General features: G+C 30.8%; 3 protein-coding genes across 3 annotated transcripts; all 3 read left to right on the top strand.

The window, feature by feature from the left end:
- Positions 1-4,185: 4,185 nt before the first annotated feature.
- On the top strand, positions 4,186-4,496 carry LOC127115594 (arabinogalactan protein 21-like). The gene has a single exon (XM_051047105.1). The coding sequence runs from the start codon at positions 4,253-4,255 to the stop codon at positions 4,433-4,435; it is 183 nt and encodes a 60-aa protein (XP_050903062.1). The 5' UTR covers positions 4,186-4,252; the 3' UTR covers positions 4,436-4,496.
- Positions 4,497-8,282: 3,786 nt separating this feature from the next.
- On the top strand, positions 8,283-11,459 carry LOC127098061 (uncharacterized). Its single transcript, XM_051036563.1, has one exon. It carries the CDS (start codon positions 8,283-8,285, stop codon positions 11,457-11,459), a length of 3,177 nt encoding a protein of 1,058 aa, XP_050892520.1.
- Positions 11,460-11,578: 119 nt separating this feature from the next.
- Positions 11,579-14,671, top strand: LOC127115593 (uncharacterized). The gene is made up of 10 exons (XM_051047104.1): positions 11,579-11,840; positions 11,918-12,133; positions 12,220-12,474; positions 12,567-12,968; positions 13,044-13,294; positions 13,369-13,536; positions 13,636-13,740; positions 13,837-13,903; positions 14,303-14,398; positions 14,489-14,671. Exons 1-10 carry the CDS (start codon positions 11,580-11,582, stop codon positions 14,642-14,644), a joined length of 1,977 nt encoding a protein of 658 aa, XP_050903061.1. The 5' UTR covers position 11,579; the 3' UTR covers positions 14,645-14,671.
- The last annotated feature ends 7,480 nt before the right edge of the window (positions 14,672-22,151 follow it).

Here is a 22,151-nt window from a genome sequence, read left to right as displayed (position 1 = left end):
GTTGATTGTTGTGTTTTTGAAGACTATGGAAGATGTTATGGATTTATCTTTGATTAAAAAAAATTTCGCATTGGTAGTAGTTGGTGTTGGCGAAAAAGTTATCAAGTTATGGCATAATTTTGTTATGTTGTTGATGTTTAGTGTGGTCTAAATAAGGTATTTTTAGTATTTTCTAATGAAGTTGCAGTCTTGTTTAGGTGGTTTTTAATTTATGATTAGGTAATAGCTTTAATGTGTTGTATGGTTTAACAATATGATGGTATGAACAATGTGTGATGTTAAAGTATGATGAAGTAATATAAAATACGAGTTAGTTGTAAAATCTCCATTTTGTTTGATTTCTAGGTTGTTTGGTAAAGATGTTAATCTGATCAATTTGTTAGTTGAATTTTCTAAAGTTAAGAATGACTATGTTACAGTCTTAGATATGGTTTTATTCAAATGGCAGACTCAGTTAATAAATTGAATGGTTGTAATTGAAAACGTAGATGATTGTGAGAATAAAGATTGTGAAAGTAGGTGAAAGTACTGTGGATATGTTGGCAGTAGGTGTTGGTGTTAAATGAGGGAGTAATATGGTATGGTGTAAGAAACAAAGACGTTCCAAATAAAATCTGCAAAAGTTGCTGTCAAATTAAAGATGATTTGAAAATAATGAAGATTGTACTTTGATAAAGTAAAGGAAAGAAATCAAATATTTTATTTGTAAAAGTGAGATAGACATGTTCTGAGAAAGGGAACTGTCATATACTGCAACCATGCGAGCCAATTAGTATGAAGTAAAAAATACTAATAAAAAAAGAAACTGAAAGTGTATGAATGAGGCAGTTGTAACATAAGTTTTTATGGTAATTATAAGATATTGGATCAAACTCTAGTATGATCGAAGGATAACTTCTTGGTTCGATAATTCGACAGGACCTTAGCATGTCGTCGAAGTTTGGTCACATGTTGTAGTCGAAGTATGCTAGGATTGTTAGAATGTTGAATTGGGCCTATTTGTTATGCCAAATTGTTTAAGTTAGCTTGTTCTCTAAGTTAACATGTGTAATGAGCGTGTGTGTAAAAGCCCATTAATCTAGTGTGTTAGTTTTCTTATAAATAGCATACTAGTCTCTCATCATTGTATAAGAAAAATCCTAATTAGGGTGAGAGAGTTTATTTTCTATTCTATAACACTTGTAATCTTGTTTCAAAGAGAAAGTAAAGAATAACAGTTTATACTTGATTTCATTGTGTCCTTATTGTTTTCTTCTTTTCTACACTTGTGGATTTCTTATTGATCAAGAAAACAATTAGACTTTGTAATTTCAACATCTTTTTCATAACAAATTAGTGTAGGGAGCATGGAGAAGATTCCGTCAACAAAGTATGAGATTGAAAAGTTCATCGGAGTGAATGATTTCGGTCTGTGGTGCTTGAAGATGAATGTCCTACTAGTTCAGCAGGGTTGTTTAGAAGCGTTTAAGGGAGTCGCAGCCATGGAAGTTGCATGGAGAAAACTAGTTTGTTCCCTTGATGTTATAGAGTTTATCCCAAGGTGGAAATTTGGGAGATATTGGATCGAATTCTAGTATGGTCGAATGGTAGCTTCTTGGTTCGACAGGAACTTAGCATGATGTCGAAGTTTGTTCACATGTTGTAGTCGAAATATGCTAGGATTATGAGCATGTCGAATTGGGTCTGTTTGTTATGCTCGATTGTTTAAGTTAGTTTATTCTCTAAGTTAGTTTGTATAATGGGCATGTGTGTAAAAGCCCATTAGGTTTGTATGTTATTTTTCTTATAAACAACATACTAGTCTTTCATCATTGCATGAAGGCAAATCCTAATTAGGGTGAGAGATGTTATTTTCTATTATGTAACACTTGTAATCTTATTTCTAAGAGAAAGTAAACAATATCATTTTATAACCAATTTCATTGTGTTCTTATTGTTTTCTTCTTTTCTACCCTTGTGGCTTTCTTACCGATCAAGAAACCAATTATACTTTATAATTCCGACATCATTTTCACAACAATAATGATAGTAAAATTTGATGATAACAAAATGTTGATTATGTTAATGGAGAATGTAATGAAGTACCGTTGGTTTCGTGAAAATTGCAAATGAAAATGCAAATTGATGGATTAGGTGGTTTTGTTGCATCTAGAAGTCGAAGGTAAATTAAAATAGTTTGTTGAAAAAAATTTAAAATGCATAGTAAAAAAATATAGATTGATTTGTGTATTTTCTGAAAAATAGAGTTTTCAAATTTAATAGTTTAATAGTTAGTAAAGTTAAAACAATTGGAAGTAAGGTTTCATATGTTTGAAGTAGTTAATGTGAACTTGCATGTTCGTTTTTGTTGTAGAGTTTCATGCAAAAATGAAGTAGTTAATGATATTTCAATTATGTTTCAAAACAGTTATTAGTAGTTGTTGTTAAGTAAGCGTGCTACTGAATGTGATATGTAGAAGTTGAAGTTATAAATATGTGTAGTTATGTAAATGTTAATATAGCTCGTATTTGAATGGAATATTATGATGGTATGTATTAGTGTATGACATATTTGAAGGGTTAATTTATTCTTAAAAAGGTTAGGAAGGGAAAGTAGGATTATAAAATTTGGTAAAAGATATAGATAAGGTATTGTATTGTTTTAGTGCATAAAGTGGGTTGAACTTGTAAGTAATGGATAGGGTTGAGCCACAACAAACAAAATGATTTAATCTATTAAGAAAACAATGGTGATGTATATGTTTTGTTTTATTGTTGGAAGCATTGTTGAAGTGATTATTTTATGCAATGTAAATATAATTTGAGTTAATTGTTAGAACATAGCTAATAGCTAATACATGTATATTAGTTAGATCATATTTTCGAGAGTTTGTTTTTTGAATAAGAACATTTCTAACCAATTAGAAGGACTTAACATGTGATTATAGTAATGATGTTTATGTCGGTCCAACAACAGAGGAAGTGTTGAGTTAACATTATATTTATTGCATAACATAAGACATTGTAATGGTCTCAAATAACAAATGCAATCGATGTATAGCCTGAAAATACAATATAAAAGTGTTGATCCAATATACAAAAAATTATTTTTATTTCTATAGGAATTAAATTAATTTTCCTAATTTTTTATCGAATTATTTGAAAATTGATTAATTTATTTTTTATATGAATTGAATCAATTCTCATAGTGTTTATCGAATTATTTGAAAATTAATTAATTTAATTTTTTTTTAAGAAATTAGAGTGAGCAATAAAAAATATAATGAAAATTTAATAGTTTGAGTTTTGATGTATGGTGTGGATGTACAATTTGTTTAAGTATATAACATTATATATGGAATGGAGAAGCAATAGAAATAAATCGATGAGTATACACGATTTTTAGTTAGAGGAATAGAAGGGGATAAATCATAGAATATGAAAATAGAAGTGTTTTAATTAAAATAATTTATAAATGAAACGTTACACATTTTTCTTAAATAAATAAAAAACGTTTTGAAATGTTGTATTTGGAAGTGTATCATACCAGATTTTTAGTGATGTGGCGAGTAAGTAAATGGGTTGTCAATAAAATAGTGTGAGACTCAATTTAAATATATTATAATAGATAATAAAAGTCGGGTAACTTCACCCAAATCTTTCATTCAAAATCAACTCCTTAACTAAATTTTAACTTATTACAAAATAGAAATGTCATTTTCGATGAGTAATCTGTCATTCACACCAAACATAAAAAATACAACTATGCTCTCGGTAACCTTCTAATAAATAATTTTATAAATTAAATTTATTGACAAAAAATTAAATAGATGTCAAAATTAACCATTTAAAAACAAATTTGATAACTAAATTAACCAATAAAGAGATGTGTATAAAATATTTACATCTTTAATAAATTTATTAACTAAAATAATAACGTGTCAATGTCCACATATTAAAATAGTCATTTCTTCAAAAATAAATAACAAAAGCTTTTCTTTGAAAAGAAGGCATCAAAACATGTTTCCTCCCTCTCTCTCTCCTATCCATCCAAATGTGTGAAGCCAATTGCATCCTTGAAATCCTAAAAAACAAATGGTTGGACAACAAAGTCTTGTCAAAATATGTGTTTATTTTAATCTTCTCATATCTTATATAAAATCGCAAACACATGCCTTTCATATTCATCCACTATTAATCCTTGTTTTTAATACCAACTTTCTCAAATTCTTTCCATAAAAGAAATTAAGAAAGTATCAAATTAAATTCAGAAATGGAGGCATCAAAGATAAATCAATTTTTTGTTGCTATGGTGGTGGTCATGATGATGGCAGTATCAACTGTTTCAGCTGATGTAGAAGCACCAGCACCAAGTCCTACATCTGATGCTACAACTCTCTTTGTGCCAACAATGATTGCATCCTTTGTTGCGCTTGTTTTTGGACTTCTTTTCTAATTTTATTAACAATGAAATTACAATTCTTTTGAGGACTTGGTTATATATTTCTCAATAGTCACCGATCAAACATTATTAATTTCTTAATGAAATGAGTAAAGAAATATATTTCTCAAATATCTTTTTTAATAAGCTGAAATTTGAGGGAAGTAGGATACTACAATCCATTCTGATAAAACTGGTTTGAACCCCACATAATTTGCTAATCATCTATCAAATACAGATCTGCTAAAATATGTAAATAAACAAACCAACACTAGTACAAAAAGAATAATATAATTTGTAAATTTACACCCGTTTTACAAAAAACGGGTGTAAAAAGCAAATGCGGTGGCAGTTTTGTAAATAAAGTCTTATTTTGAATTTTAGTACGTAACAATAGACACCCTATTTTTAAATAACGGGTGTAAATTCAAATATTATTTATTATCAACTCTATATTACACCTGATATTCAAAAAAAGGGTGTAAATTTAAAAATAAAAATAAAATATTCGTGCCTTAAACAATAACTTTTATTATTCTTATTTGTTTAATCTTAAATTTTCTTAAAAAAATAATAAATTTTAATATTAATATATAACAATAGACACCCTATATTTAAAAATAGGGTGTATAATTATAACAATATAAATGACTAAATTTATATTAAACCCGTTATATTAAAATAGAGTGTAAATTTTGGAATATTAATATAACAATAGACACCCTATATTTAAAAATAGGGTGTATAATTATAACAATATAAATGACTAAATTTATATTAAACCCGTTATATTAAAATAGGGTGTAAATTTAGGAATCCCTAAGTACAATTTATCATTACCGCCTAAAATATAACCATGACTTCTCATGTTCCAAATTTTCTTTTCATTTCACATTTTAGAAACTTTTCATCATCGATGAAGTGCAAGAAATAGTGAAAAAGGAACAAAGAACGTGATTGCTCGGAAATCTTCACAACCCACAACGGCTTCATCATTCTTCTTTACCGTTTTCTATACTCTCTTTTACGCTGCTTTGGATATTAAAGTTGATTCATTCGTTGTTGTTCTTACTTTTCTTTGCTGGGTTTCTTCTAGTTTCATCGTTAATTCCATCAGTTTCGAACTCGCTTGGAAGGTACTTTATTCATTTATTCGTTTGTTTTCATTCATCTACTCATCAAAATTATTTTAACCATTGTGCTGGACGATCTTTACTCATCAAAATTATTTTAACCATTGTGCCGGACGATCTTTACGAAAGCTACTAGCAGCTGCTCGACGACTCATCGAAGAAGGTTTTTTCATCTCCATAGAAACATAACGCAACATCAACAGCGGGTTATTGATTTGCAAGTTTGAGACAATCAGGTAAATCTTTTTCCCACTGCCTCTATAATATTTGAACACATGGTTGATTTTGAATGTTGTGTTAATTGTTTTGTGCATTGGTTGTGTTGATTGTTTTGTGCATTGGTTCTGTTTGGAATTAACATTGAAACAGTTTTTGTATATTTTCGTATGGTTCTATTATTCTGATCTCTTTCACAGATTGTGTAATGCTGAAACAGTTTGAGTATGTTTCAGCTTCTTGTTTGATTTTCATTTAAAATTGTAGTATCAATGTTATGATTGAACGTTTAGGGCATTTTCCGCGAGTTCCCAAGCCCAACGACAATTCCAAGATGGGATTTTCATTGGAATTTGCTGGCATGCTTAACAGAGCCTGCCTGTTCTTTTATATTAGGATTGTTGGATTTGTCGCAAGCCTGCTTAACAGAGCATGCCTGTTCTTTATGTTCATGAGTCTGCATATGGTAAGCTATTTGGTAAGCTATTTGGTCTATATTCAATCTTGAAATCGTACCCCAGAAATTTCTGTAACCACGTCTGTTGTTCAGAAGTTTGCAGTGATTGATCCATCAGGATTTTCATACTTCTTTGATCTGTTCTAGTAATAAACTTGTTTCCCAACAAGTTGTGTTTGAACTTGGCTAGTGCTTCTGTAATTGCCAATAGCTCTCTGATGTAGGCTGAATGTTTCTACATTCTAGGTGCTAATATTTTTGAAAAATAGGTTATAGGGTGTCCATTCTGAACCAACACTTCCCCCACTCAAATGCCCGATGCATCAGTCTCCAATATATGGTTATAAGAATTTTGGCAATGCCAACACGGGCTGCAATGGAATGGCATCAGTCTCCATTGCAAAACTTTCTCAATTATGCAGACACTATTATAGGTAACTATATTTTGTGGAGATGGATTTAAATAGCTTAAAGGATTAGCCAACTGAACAATTCTGATAAACAGTTATGAAGCGTCAATATGGATACAACCTTACCTAGTGGAGCAGTAACCAACCCCGTGGACGTCTAGGACATCCGAGCACCAGTGCCCAATACTTTCTTTGTAGGATTCTATTTTCCGTGCCAATCTATTTAAGCTCAATACTTTCTTTGTGTGGCATTTGCTTCTCTGTTGAAAGATGAAAACTACCTAGAAGTTATAGTAATTGTTTAATTGACTGCAATATGCTTTGATTCATACTGCGGTTGAACTTTCCTCTTCATCCATTATGAAATACTGATGCTTCAGAATTAAATTAAATTTACTTTTCAATCACCCAAACAACCAAGCTAGGGGTTGCCTTGTGTCTTTCCATATAGAACTGTTTCTTGGTAGGTTTTACACTCGCAGCCATAGTATTTGCTCAGTTGTAGTAACACACTAACTAGTTGCACAAGAATTTAACAAAGCAAAACACTATTGGCACTTTAATTTCTTTTTCTTTTTGTCGTTCTATCTTTTCTTTCATATCTTCTGCTATTATATTCGGGCATGCAACTACAGTTAGGTACCTCACTTCCATTGCTATCATACGTAACTGCTTCATCGTTAATAAACTCATACTACAAAAGAAATTTTAAAAGACTTTCAAGAATGAATACAGGGAAAGTTAGAAGATGGGATGCATAATGAACCTCTCATGAATAAACTAATTAAAATGCCTTCACTCCAATGATATTGTTCTGGTCTGCATAATGAATCTCTCATGAATGAATACAGTGAAATACTTTACCTGCTTATATGAATTTGGGCCTTTGCCATGCCACATGAATTAAATATTCCTGCTGCACTTAAGGTCACTTCAGATGTAGTTATCCAGAAGCATTAAAACTACCCAGATATTTTCTTCTGCTTCATTGCAGCAGCCTAGAAGTCTAACAAGGTCACCATGTTGAAACTTATAAATGACCTCCACTTCATTTAAAAATTCTTTCATCCCCTGTCCGGATGCTCTTGAAATTTTTTAACTGATGTGTTAAATAAACTCATACCTCACTGATTTAATGTTTCTTTGATATGCATATTTGATGTTGTGTTGATTGTTTTGTGCATTGGTTGTGTTGATTGTTTTGTGCATTGGTTCAGATTGTCATTTTGAACACCTTTTTTGAATCACTTTTATTTTTGTTTTTACTTCCTTTCATGTTGATTTTAATACACTATTTAATGAGATGCATGATATCCAAAAGAAAAGGAAATAAAAAGGAGTATAACAGGGAAAGGTTTTTATTATCTTTTCAACCTTAAACAATAGTATTTAGTTTTCAGTTTGGAAATTAGAACCAAGTGTTTGTTATAATTCAGCGTTGTTCGCTAGTTTTGCTTCTGAGTTTGTAAAATTAGTTTGCTAACTGTGTTTTTAGTTGTCAATTTAGTTGTCACTAACTTAACACATTTATGATCAAAATTATGGTTTCCTCACAAGACTAGTTGTATTATTTATAAGAAACACTAGTTGTATTATACTTGTAAGTGCATCTTTTAACTACAATTCTTTTTGTTCTTTACATAGTTATGGATCGTAGTTGGATGCAAAAAAATCGCCTATCCGAGGAGTATAAGAAAGGAGTGTTAGAGTTTTTGAAATTTGCTGAAACTAATCTTCCTGAAAGTAATGGAAGATTTCACTGTCCTTGTGCTAAGTGTGTAAATATTGCACCTTTAGAGGCTCACATCGTATGGGAACACTTAGGAGTTAACGGGATTTGTCAAAATTATACAAAGTGGATATGGCATGGTGAATTGTCTGACGCGCCAAAGGCCTCTCCTAAAGAAGAGTTTGATGTAGAGATGGGTGATCGTCTAGAAGATATGATCCGTGATATTGGACAAGACTCTTTTCAACGGGCAAATATACATGATACTCTTTGCAATGACAGTAAAATCCCTTTGTATCCAAATTGTAAAAACTTCACACGACTGTCGGCTGTGCTAAGATTGTTCAATTTGAAGGCGATTAATAGTTGGACAGATAAAAGCTTCACACAATTGTTAGAGTTGTTGAAGGAAATGTTACCGGAAGAAAACATGTTGCCGAACCGGGCCTATGAGGCAAAAAAGATATTATGTCCAATGGGTATAGAATATAAGAAAATACACGCATGCCCTAATGACTGCATATTGTATTGGAAAGATAATGAAGAGAAAGAAAAATGTCCCAAGTGCATGACATCACGCTATAAGAAGAAGAGTGATGATGAAGGTTGTGATGTGACCACAAAGGGTCCTCCAGCAAAGGTGTTATGGTACCTTCCAATTATTCCAAGGTTTAAGCGATTGTTTGGTAATTTAAATGATGCGAAGAATATTAGATGGCATGCAGAAGAAAGGAAGTGTGATGGAAAAATTCGGCATCCAGCCGACTCTTTGCAATGGAAGAAGGTTGATACTTTATTTCCAGACTTTGGCATTGAACCAAGAAACCTTAGGCTTGGACTTTCTACTGATGGAATGAATCCATATGGTAGTTTAAGTAGTAACCATAGTTCATGGCCCGTTCTCTTGATTATCTATAATTTATCTCCTTGGTTGTGCATGAAGAGGAAACATGTTATGTTATCTATGATGATTTCTGGACCAAAACAACCAGGAAATGACATAGATGTTTATCTAAGCCCGTTGATTGATGACTTAAGAAAGTTGTGGGATGAAGGAATTGATGTATTTGATAGTTTTTCAAATGAAACTTTCAAATTGCGGGCTATGTTATTTTGCACCATCAATGACTTTCCAGCTTATGGTAACTTGTCTGGTTATAAAGTTAAGGGGCATAAAGCATGCCCTATATGTGAAAAAGATACATGCTACCATCAATTAGAGAAAGGAAAAAAGACTGTTTACCTTGGACACCGAAGATTTCTTAATCATAATCACCCATATCGAAGATTGAAAAAGGCTTTTAATGGATATCAGGAGTATAAAGTTGCCCCAAAGGCCTTAACTGGAGAAGAAGTCTATCATCGGGTGAGGAACATAAGTGTTAGTTTTGGAAAAAAACAAAAAAAGATTACAAGTAATAATATATGGAAGAAGAGTTCAGTGTTCTTTGACCTTCCATATTGGTCCAGTCTTGATGTAAGACATTGTATTGATGTAATGCATGTGGAAAAAAATGTGTGTGATAGTGTAATCGGAACACTTCTTAATATTCAAGGTAAGACCAAAGATGGTTTAAATTCTCGTTTAGATATGGTTAAGATGAAAATAAGAGAGGAGTTAGCTCCTCAACCAAGAGGTAACAAAACCTATTTGCCACCGGCGTGTCATACATTGTCAAAAGAAGAGAAAAGAAAATTTTGCCAGTGTCTACAAGGTGTGAAAGTGCCAAATGGATACTCCTCAAATGTCAAAAGTCTCGTGTCAATACAAGATCTCAAACTAATTGGTTTAAAATCTCACGATTGCCACATTTTGATGCAACAACTACTACCTGTGGCTATTCGTGGCATCTTGCCAAAAAATGTCCGACATGCCATAACTAGATTGTGCTTATTCTTTAATGATATTTGTAACAAAGTGATTGACCCTGATAAATTGGACGAGATGGAAAACGAGTCAATTATTATCTTGTGTCAGTTGGAGATGTTTTTTCCTCCTTCATTTTTTGACATCATGGTTCACTTGATTGTTCATCTAGTTAGAGAGATTAGATTGTGTGGTCCTGTTTATTTAAGGTGGATGTATCCTTTTGAACGATACATGAAGATATTGAAAGGCTATGTGAAGAATTATTATCGTCCTGAAGCATCTATTGTTGAAAGGTACATCACAGAAGAAGCCATTGAATTTTGTACAGACTATTTGTCAGATGCAAAACCTGTAGGACTACCCAAGTCTCGTCATGATGGAAGATGTGACGGTAAGGGTACACGTCTAAAGGTTAAGCATATGGGCGAAGGGGAAGTTTTTCAAGCACATTTGTATATATTGAATAACACTGACGAGGTTCATCCATACTTGAGTACACATCAAACCATTGTCAAAGCTAAAAACCCTCGTATGACTGAAAAATGGGTGTTGAAAGAGCATAACAGAACATTCTCAAAATGGTTTAAAACCAAGATTATGAATGATGATAATTCTTCTGATACATTAAAGTTTCTAGCATACGAGCCTAGCTTTAATGTTTTATGTTGGAGTGGGTACGATATAAATAAGTTTTCTTTTTGTACAAAATCACAGGATGACAAGAGTACCATGCAAAATAGTGGGGTAATGATAACAGCTTCTTCAATGCACTTTTCTAGTTCAAAGGATAAAAACCCTGTCTTGGCATCCACAGCTTACTTTGGCGTTATAGAAGAGATATGGGAGCTCAATTATGTTAAGTTTAAAGTTCCTATTTTTAAATGTAAATGGGTTAATAGTAACAATGGTGTGCAAACTGATGAATTAGGATTTACATTGGTGGACCTTGATAAGGTAGGATATAAGGATGAACCTTTTATCATGGCAGCTCAAGCAGTACAAGTATTTTATGTAAAGGATCCCTCGAACACTAGGTGGTCTGTTGTCCTCCAAAGAAGAAACATGAATTATAGTGATGAAAATGAAGATTCAACTCTAGACATTGATCACAATACTTCTTTTTCAACACAAAGGCCTTATTTTAATGATGAAAATGAAGTTGATGATGTTTATGCCATTCGTTATGATCATCAAGAAGGGATTTTGGAGGATAATAACAAATAACCAAGAAAAACCATCTATATTTTACTAATAACTATATTTTAGTTAATAAATTGTTATTATGTTTATTATTCATTTTAATTTTAGTTTTGACTAATATTGTTTTCTCTCTAAACAGGAATTATGGATAAACCATCTAGCTCTTCACCAAAAAAAAAGAAGACTAGAGGTGTCACAGCATTGCTACGTTTCATTGCCAAACTTCCTGATGGTGAAAAATACCAAATTGATTTTGATCCTGATACCTTCCAACCCATTGGTCAGTATGCTGCAAAGTTTAAAAGTTATTTGTCATTCATTGCACGTAGCAAGGTTAGTATAAATGAAAAGCAATGGAAAAAGATAAGCGATAAGTTGAAGGACGTGATATGGGACGATATCACGGTATGCATTTTTAATTAATTATTTTAAAGTTATTATCTATAATTGCTTCAATTACTAACACTCCTTATGTTTTGAAGTGTAAGTTCACTTGCCCCACTGATAAAGAATTTAGGAAGCATTGGTTTGTTTATATGGGGGAACGATTGAAGCAATTTAAGACATTGCTCTCAAATGTCTATATATTTGGGAAAGGAGATAAGCATGGAAATACAACTCCATTTGAAAAGTATAAATTTATCAAAGAAGAAGATTGGGATTTGTTTGTCCAGACTCGACAAAAAGAAGATTTTCAAGTTAGTTAAATTTGTAGATTTATTTTTATGTTATCTAAATTGATTTGGTTTTTGACGTTTAGTTTAATGTGATTTATTTGTAATAGGAGAAAAGGCTAAAAGGAAAGACACATGCATCAAAGAATATCCACCCTCATATTTTGTCTCGTGGTGGTTATGAAAAACTTAGGGCCACCGTAATGGAAGAGAGGAGGAAAAAAGTGATTGAAGAGGCCAAAGGTGATGAAAGTTTGATGGTTGACCCTCCCGAACTAAAGCGATATGAGGCATGGTTGATGGCTCGACAGAAGCCATCGGGAAATTTTACATCTGAGGCAACAAACTTAGTAGCATCTAAGATTGTAAGTAATAAAAGATTTATTGATAAATTTAAATTTCATTCATAACTTAGTAATCATTTTACATCATTTTTATATGTATCTAAATGTTTTAGGGAGAGTTAGTGGAAAAAAATACACAAGGTACTATTGTCTTTGAAGGGCGTGACGATATCTTGACTGTTGCCCTTGGAATAAATGAACACCCTGGTCGGATCCGCACTGCTCCTAGGGGTGTGGGCTTTAAGAAATTCTATGGAAAAAGTTCACGCTCCACCTTAGGAGGTGTCTCTCAAGATGACCTTCTAGCCCACCTTCAAGCCTTGGAGCAAAAAATGAATATAGATTTCCAACATAAATTACAAAAACATCTCCAACAACAAAGAACAGAGCTCCAACAACAAATGCAAAAAGAGATGCAAGAGGAGAGAGCTCAAATCCAACAAGGAATGAAACTCCTACAACAGATGCAATTGGAGCTCCGCTCCGAGAGGCCTAAAGAGATGTTTATAAAAGAGGTATGCGTAACTGGATACAATTAATCTACTAAAAATTAGAAAAAAATTAATTTAATTAATGTTCACTTGATACAGCATGTAGAATCTGTGGGTACGAGCACTAACGGAAGTTGCTCAAAGGTTATGACTACTGAAGATTTAACTAAAAAAATGGATGCTTCTGAAGATTACCTCAAAAAGATTAACAATCTCAAGGAAAATTCATTCTCTCTAGATTTGGATCATGAAACAAGTGAACTCTCAGTTTTTATTGATAGGGTGGATCTTAATGAATTAACTTCCGGTATTAAATGGCTATCCACATCTATCTTGTCTTTATGGTGCACGTAAGTATCATATTCTATTGTTAGTTATTTTTTTTATGTATCAAATATAATTAATATTTGTTTCAAAAATTTAGATATCTACATCGCATGTGTATCTCCAAGAATTTCAACAAACTATTTGGGTTTCTCGATCCAAATAGGATACTAGTTCACACAAAACCGGCCGAAGTTATTCAAACATACATACAAAATAAGTTGGATGGAGAGCCAAAAAAATGTTATTTAGGACCATTGCTAAATAGGTAAGTACATGTTTCCTTCAAGGTTTTATCGTTTTTCATATGTTATTTTGTAATATTTAAATTTTATTGATTCTAACACTTTTTTTTGTAAATTTACAGCAATCACTGGCAATTGTTTGTCATTTGTCCTGAAGATAATATTATTTTTTGGTTTTGTTCATTAAACAGATCTCCTAAGAAAAATATTAAGGTCATATTGGAGGGGTAAGAAGCCTAAATAGAGAGATATCATTTATACTAAATTTTTGTACACATAGTCTTTATATTTATAACTTACTTCGTTAACAACTCTTTTATCAGAGCTCTAGAAGGTTATCATTTATTAAGAGGTATTAAGAAGAAGAAGCCTAATTGGAAGAATATTATGGTAAGATTTGTTTTACTATATTGTCGTTTCTTGGAATACTGGTGTGTTGGCTTGATTTTTTAGTTCTTGAAAGATACCATTTATAAAGAGGTATTAAATGCCCATATATCTTGATTATTTATATTATTATAAATGAGATAAAGAAAAAGAAAATTCCGATTTTATAATTGCAAGTGATATATTTGTAAGTTATCATTATAAACATGTAGTATATTTATTACTGAATTGCACTTATGGTGATAAAATTATAGTTGTACATGCTCTGAACCAACTAAAATTGTATGTGTTTCTATGTCGAGTGAAGAAAGTTAGTGTTGGTACAAATTTTGTGAAAAAGGAAAAAAGTTTGTGATGTTGTTGTTTTTGGTGGCTTTAATGTAACTAGGAGTTTATATGCAGGGGCATCAACAAGATAACGGATGGGCATGTGGATATTATGTCATGAAAAATATGTTTGACATTATTGATGCTTGTATTGTTGAAAGATTCAATGAGGTATTTTATATTACATATATTTAATGAAAAACATGTAAATTATTGTTTTAACATGTAGTTGTTTAATTTATTATATGTTTGAACTTGCAGATATTCACAGACACCTCATCATATGAAAAAGAGTCAATTGATCACATCCGACAACTTTGGGCTCAATTCTTTTTGCAAAAGGTTGAAGAGCAAGAGAACCAGGAAAAGAAAGATTTAATGACAAAACAGAAGCGATTAAAAAAAACTTATATATAGATATATTTTTGTTCCATGAATGATTTATTGGTACAAGTTACATGAACAAAGTGGTTGAATTTTTTCCTTACATGAATACAATTTTTGTTGATGTATGACTTGGTGCAAGATTCTAAAGATTAGAGAAATGTTTGTTTTGGTTATTTTTGTTTTTTATTGAATATCCAGGAATATATAAAAATATTTGGTTTAATGAAATTTCAAATAAAATATTTTTAAAAAAATTGAGATATTTTACACCCTTCATACACAAAATAGGGTGTAAATGTGTTAAAATTAAATGTAATTATAAGATATTTTACATTTGATATATCAAAAATAGGGTGTAAATATTTGTCATTTTACACCCGTTTGAATTATAATAGGGTGTAAATTCGTTTAACTTCAATGTATGTAGGTGACAATTTACACCCGTTTTATATTAAATAGGGTGTAAATGTCCTAAAATTCAATGTATATATCTACCAATTACACCTTTTTTTATCTAAAACAGGGTGTAATAGGTGACAATTTACACCCGTTTTATATTAAATAGGGTGTAAATGTCTTAAAATTTAATGTATATATCTACCAATTACACCCTTTTTTTAAATCTAAAATAGGGTGTAATATATTCTCTTTTTACACCCGTTTTAAAACGGGTGTAAATTCTTCATACATATCTCACCCTTTGAATTTACACCCTATCATAACGGGTGTAATATGTATAAAAAACGGGTGTAAAATCGTCTTTCTGCACTAGTGCAACAAGCAGCTACTAATTCATGTTATGCACGATAGCATTAACAATTCACTATTCTCTACCAACTTTCATGTTTTGATTTAATTAGGATCGGCCTAAATAATTTGGAGGTCATGTTCTAATCTTTAAAAAATTTAAAATTAAATTATAAAAAAAAATCTAAAACAATCATCATTGTTTTTTTTCCTTGTCTCCTTCTGCATGTGAAAAAGAGAGGAGTAGGTAGTTAATTATATATTAAAATAAAATGTACAAATAATTAAGAGGAATGTTTCATTAAAAAAAATTAGTGACATATCTGTGGTATGTTTAATTGTCACAAGATATTTTAAAAATTGGGAAAAAAAGTTACGAAGAAAAAAATAAAATAAAAAATAAAATAAAGAAAGATAAAAATAGAAAAAAGGTGTAATACATATAGATCTGGCGAATAATATAAATTGTTCAGCATAAAAAAGAATATATATTTAAAATAGAAGTAAGAAAGACAATATTAAAAAGAATGCTGCAAAAAATTAAAAAATATACAATTAAATAAAATAATGAAATGCAATTGAGAAGAAAGAAATGTTTGGGCCCAAATGGGAGAAAAGAGTATAACAAAATTGGGTCATGTAATGTTGTAAAAGAGTTGGTCCGGTAAGAGTCTATTATATAGTATTGGGTAAGTTGAAGATAGAAAAACAGTAAATAAATAGTACATTAAACATTTCCTTTTTGTGCAGTTTGTAATTTCCAAAACCGTATTGTCTTCATCTGCAACGTAAATGATTCACAATCCCTGCGACGCTTTGTCATTATCTGCAACGTAAATGATTCATAATCCATGCGACGCTTTGTCATCATCTGCTTCCAAAACCGAAAATGTATTTACCGAAACATGCATTAGACAAAATCGGGTATGATATTTATTTTAATCATGTTGCAACAGGAGTTTTAATGGGTTACTCATGACGTGGATGGTTTGGTCAATGTGTTGCATGTAGAGTTAGATAGTTGTAATGTGTTATGGGTAATGTTTTTTTATGTTGCGTGTTGTTGTAGAGCGTCTACGGAAACATTAGGAGATCTAGACTGGACCCGATAAACGTTGGATGCATTACATGTTGAAGCGAAAGAAAACAGAGACATGGTTTTGCAAAAGAAGGTGTTTAAGATTTTACAGAAAAATAACACGAATCAGAAACCAGTTGAAGTGGAAATGTTCATCTAAAGTGGAAATGTTCATCTCAAATGGAAATAGTAGGTAAGATGTTCAAGTGCATGTTAAAGTTGTTGTTGTTATAGTTACTTTAAGTATCAGATGCAAAATAAAGTAGTCTGTTGATGACATTGTAGTTCTGAAGACATATCTGACGGAGTATTTGAAGAAATGAAAAGGATTCGTGAAAGGGTGATAGAGGCGTTAGATGATCTCAACTTAGATATTCATAACAGTCCGTCCGAAGAGGATGACAATGAGGACTTAGAAAAAAAAATAGAAGTATTCATGGGAGTGGGTCGTTAGTTTTGGATACAAAGCCAAGAAAAATGCTTTGGTATGTTGTGGTTTATTCTCTATATTTGAATGAAGCCACATGGTTGTATTTTTTAGTTCAGGCTATGTGATTGTATATTTTATATGTTGCAGCATTTTTCAAGGTATGTGACAAAGAAGTATCTCTGGTGGAATCAGAAAGCCATTGAGATTATTGATTCATATACTGGAGATAAGTATTATGGGGAAGTGCATTGTGAAAAAAGGAACAAAAAGGTTGTAAAGACAGAGAATTTCATTGGTAAATGTTGGTATGAGTACGCGAAAAAGAAGAGGCTCTAAAGAGGAGACAAGTTGGTTTTTATGATTCGTGATCCTCCAGATCGTCTTTTTGTGTATATTTTAAACCGTTGAAGAGTAGTTGATTGTTGTTTTTTGAAGACTATGGAAGATGTTATGAATTTATCTTTGATCAAAAGGTTTTTCTCATTGGTAGTAGTTGGTGTTGGCAAAAAAGTTATCAAGTTATCGCATAATTTTGTTATGTTGTTGATGCTTAGTGTGGTCTAAACAAGGTATTTTTAGTATTTTCTAATGAAGTTGCAGTCTTGTTTAGGTGGTTTTTAATTTATGATTAGGTAATAGCTTTAATGTGTTGTATGGTTTAACAATATGATGATATGAACAATGTGTGATGTTAAAGTATGATGAAGTAATATAAAATACGAATTAGTTGTAAAATCTCCATTTTGTTTGATTTCTGGGTTGTTTGGTAAAGATGTTAATCTGATCAATTTGTTAGTTGAATTTTCTAAAGTTAAGAATGACTATGTTACAGTCTTAGATATGGTTTTATTCAAATGGCAGACTCAGTTAATAAATTGAATGATTGTAATTGAAAACATAGATGATTGTCAGAATAAAGATTGTGATAGTAGGTGAAAGTACTGTGGATATGTTGGCAGTAGGTGTTGGTGTTAAATGAGGGAGTAATATGGTATGGTGTAAGAAACAAAGACGTTCCAAATAAAATCTGCAAAAGTTGCTGTCAAATTAAAGATGATTTGAAAATAATAAAGATTGTACTTTGATAAAGTAAAGGAAATAAATCAAATATTTTGTTTGTAAAAGTGAGATAGACATGTTCTGAGAAAGGGAACTGTCATATACTGCAACCATGCGAGCCAATTAGTAGGAAGTAAAAAATACTAATAAAAAAGGAAACTGAAAGAGTATGAATGAGGCAGTTGTAACATAAGTTTTATGGTAATTAAAATATATTGGATCAAACTCTAGTATGATCGAAGGATAGCTTCTTGGTTCAACAGTTTGACAGGACCTTAGCATGTCGTCAAAGTCTGGTCACATATTGTAGTCGAAGTATGCTAGGATTGTTAGCATGTCGAATTTGGCCTATTTGTTATGCCAAATTGATTAAGTTAGCTTGTTCTCTAAGTTAACACGTGTAATGGACGTGTGTGTAAAAGCCCATTAATCTAGTGTGTTAGTTTTCTTATAAATAGCATACTAGTCTCTCATCATTGTATAAGAAAAATCCTAATTAGGGTGAGAGAGTTTATTTTCTATTTTGTAACACTTGTAATCTTGTTTCAAAGAGAAAGTAAAGAATAGCAGTTTATACTTAATTTCATTGTGTCCTTATTGTTTTCTTCTTTTCTACAATTGTGGATTTTTTATTGATCAAGAAAACAATTAGACTTTGTAATTTGAACATCTTTTTCATAACAAATTAGTGTAGGGAGCATGGAGAAGATTCCGTCAACAAAGTATGAGATTGAAAAGTTCACCGGAGTGAATGATTTCGGACTGTGGCGCTTGAAGATGAATGTCCTACTAGTTCAGTAGGGTTGTTTAGAAGCGTTTAAGGGAGCCGAAATCATGGAAGTTGCATGGAGAAAGCTAGTTTGTTCCCTTGATGTTATAGAGTTTGTCCCAAGGTGGAAATTTATGAGATTTTGGATCGAACTCTAGTATGGTCGAATGATAGCTTCTTGGTTCGACAGGAACTTAGCATGATGTCGAAGTCTGTTCACATGTTGTAGTCGAAATATGCTAGGATTATGAGCATGTCGAATTGGGTCTGTTTGTTATGCTCGATTGTTTAAGTTAGTTTATTCTCTAAGTTAGTTTGTATAATGGGCATGTATGTAAAAGCCCATTAGGTTTGTATGTTATTTTTCTTATAAACAGTATACTAGTCTTTCATCATTGCATGAAGGCAAATCCTAATTAGGGTGAGAGATGTTATTTTCTATTATGTAACACTTGTAATCTTATTTCTAAGAGAAAGTAAACAATATCATTTTATAACCAATTCCATTGTGTTCTTATTGTTTTCTTCTTTTCTACCCTTGTGGCTTTCTTACCGTCCAAGAAACCAATTATACTTTATAATTCCGACATCATTTTCACAACAATAATGATAGTAAAATTTGATGATAACAAAAGGTTGATTATATTAATGGAGAATGTAATGAAGTATTGTTGGTTTCGCGAAAATTGCAAATGAAAATGCAAATTGATGGATTATGTGGTTTTGTTGCATCTAGAAGTCGAAGGTAAATTAAAATAGTTTGTTGAAAAAAATTTAAAATGCATAGTAAAAAAATATAGATTGGTTTGTGTATTTTCTGAAAGTTAGAGTTTTCAAATTTAATAGTTTAATAGTTAGTAAAGTTACAACAATTGGAAGTAAGGTTTCATATGTTTGAAGTAGTTAATGTGAACTTGCATGTTCGTTTTTGTTATAGAGTTTCATGCAAAAATGAAGTAGTTAATGATATTTAAATTATGTTTCAAAATAGTTATTAGTATTTGTTGTTAAGTAAGTGTGCTACTGAATGTGATACGTAGAAGTTGAAGTTATAAATATGTGTAGTTATGTAAATGTTAACATAGCTCGTATTTGAATGGAATATTATGATGGTATGTATTAGTGTATGACATATTTGAAGGGTTAATTTACTCTTAAAAAGGTTAGGAAGGGAAAGTAGGATTATAAAATTTGGTAAAAGATATAGATAAAGTATTGTATTGTTTTAGTGCATAAACTGGGTTGAACTTGTAGGTAATGGATAGGGTTGAGCCACAACAAAGAAAATGATTTAATCTATTAAGAAAATAATGGTGATGTATACGTTTTGTTTTATTGTTGGAAGCATTGTTGAAGTGATTATTTTATGCCATGTATATATAATTTGAGTTAATTGTTAGAACATAGCTAATACGTGTATATTAGTTAGATCATATTTTGGAGAGCTTGTTTTTTGAATCAGACCATTTCTAACCAATTGGAAGGACTTAACATGTGATTATAGTAATGATGTTTATGTCAGTCCAACAACAGAGGAGTGTTGAATTAACATTATGTCTATTGCATCACATAAGACATTGTAATGGTCTCAAATAACAAATGCAGTCAATGTATAGCTTGAAAATACAATACAAAAGTGTTGATCCAATGTACAAAAGATTATTTTTATTTTTATAGGAATTAAATTAATTCTCATAATTTTTTATCGAATTATTTAAAAATTGATTAATTTAATTTTTATATGAATTGAATCAATTCTCATCGTGTTTATCGAATTATTTAAAAAGTAATTAATTTAATTTTTTTTAAAGAAATTAGAGTGAGTAATAGAAAGTATAATGAAAATTTAATAGTTTGAGTTTTGATGTATGGTGTGGATGTACCATTTGTTTAAGTATATAACATTATATATGGAATGGTGAAGCAACATAAATAAATCGATGAATATACATGATTTTTAGTTAGAGGAATAGAAGGGGATAAATCATAGAATATGAAAATAGAAGTGTTTTAATTAAAATAATTTATAAATGAAACGTTACACATTTTTCTTAAATAAATAAAAAAAACATTTTGAAATGTTGTATTTGAAAGTGTATCGTACCAGATTTTTAGTGATGTGACGAGTAAGTAAATGGATTGTCAATAAAATAGTGTGAGACTCAATTTAAATATATTATAATAGATAATAAAAGTCGGGTAACTTCACCCAAATCTTTCATTCAAAAGCAACTCCTTAACTAAATTTTAACTTATTACAAAATAGAAATGTCATTTTCGATGAGTAATCTTTCATTCACACCAAACATAAAAAATACAACTATGCTCGGTAACCTTCTAATAAATAATTTTATAAATTAAATTTATTGACAAAAAATTAAGTAGATGTATAAATTAACCATTTAAAAACAAGTTTGATAACTAAATTAACCAATAAAGAGATATGTATAAAATATTTACATCTTTAATAAATTTATTAAGTAAAATAATAACGTGTCAATATCCACATATTAAAATAGTCATTTCTTCAAAAATAAATAACAAAAGCTTTTCTTTAGAAAAGAAGGCATCAAAACATGTTTCCTCCCTCTCCCTCTCCTATCCATCCAAATGTGTGAAGCCAATTGCATCCTTGAAATCCTAAAAAACAAATGGTTGGACAACAAAGTCTTGTCAAAATATGTGTTTATTTTAATCTTCTCCTATCTTATATAAAGTCACAAACACATGCCTTTCATATCCATCCACTATCAATCCTTGATTTTAATATCAACTTTCTTAATTTCTTTCCATAAAAGAAATTAAGAAAGTATCAAATTAAATTCAGAAATGGAGGCATCAAAGATAAATCAATTCTTTGTTGTTATGGTGGTGATCATGATGATGGCAGTATCAACTGTTTCAGCTGATGTAGAAGCACCAGCACCAAGTCCTACATCTGATGCTACTACTCTCTTTGTGCCAACAATGATTGCATCCTTTGTTGCACTTGGTTTTGGACTTCTTTTCTAATTTTATGAACAATGAAATTACAATTCTTTTGAGGACTTGGTTATATTATTATATTGTATTAAATTATGATTCATATTATTATGTAACATTGATTTCTCACTTTAAATGATTTTGATCTGGATTATTTAATATTACTATGGTTTTTGTTTGGATTCATGATAAATTTTCTTATTCTTTTTCTTCGTGTTTATGATGATGTTAAAGGGCTCAATTCAAATTCTCAACAAAGAATTGAATTCGTATCGAGCGTGTAGAATCCAAATATAATTAACATGAATGAAAGGGAAAATTGGAAAGGAGAAGAGTAATTATGAAATAAGAAGATTGAATAGGTTTCAAAAACTTGTGCATTATGAAATTTTAATTGTTAAATATTTGTGCGGTATGGAAAAATTATAATATACCACTTCGATGTCTATTATAACTTGTAAGTAAGGCCATT

The sequence above is a fragment of the Lathyrus oleraceus genome, chromosome 1 (genome assembly GCF_024323335.1).
Source record: "Lathyrus oleraceus cultivar Zhongwan6 chromosome 1, CAAS_Psat_ZW6_1.0, whole genome shotgun sequence".
Taxonomy (NCBI): domain Eukaryota; kingdom Viridiplantae; phylum Streptophyta; class Magnoliopsida; order Fabales; family Fabaceae; genus Lathyrus; species Lathyrus oleraceus.
The sequence above is the reverse complement of the archived record's forward strand: the minus strand, read 5'-3'. Positions and strand labels throughout refer to the sequence as shown.

What these genes read in the sequence shown, in the direction of transcription:
- LOC127115594 (XM_051047105.1), top strand. Translation starts at nt 4,253, where the DNA reads ATGGAGGCATCAAAGATAAATCAATTTTTTGTTGCTATGGTGGTGGTC.
- LOC127098061 (XM_051036563.1), top strand. Translation starts at nt 8,283, where the DNA reads ATGGATCGTAGTTGGATGCAAAAAAATCGCCTATCCGAGGAGTATAAG.
- LOC127115593 (XM_051047104.1), top strand. Translation starts at nt 11,580, where the DNA reads ATGGATAAACCATCTAGCTCTTCACCAAAAAAAAAGAAGACTAGAGGT. An exon ending in TGATATGGGACGATATCACG is followed by an intron (nt 11,841 to 11,917) that starts GTATGCATTTTT and finishes TATGTTTTGAAG; the next exon opens with TGTAAGTTCACTTGCCCCAC. An exon ending in ACTTAGTAGCATCTAAGATT is followed by an intron (nt 12,475 to 12,566) that starts GTAAGTAATAAA and finishes TAAATGTTTTAG; the next exon opens with GGAGAGTTAGTGGAAAAAAA.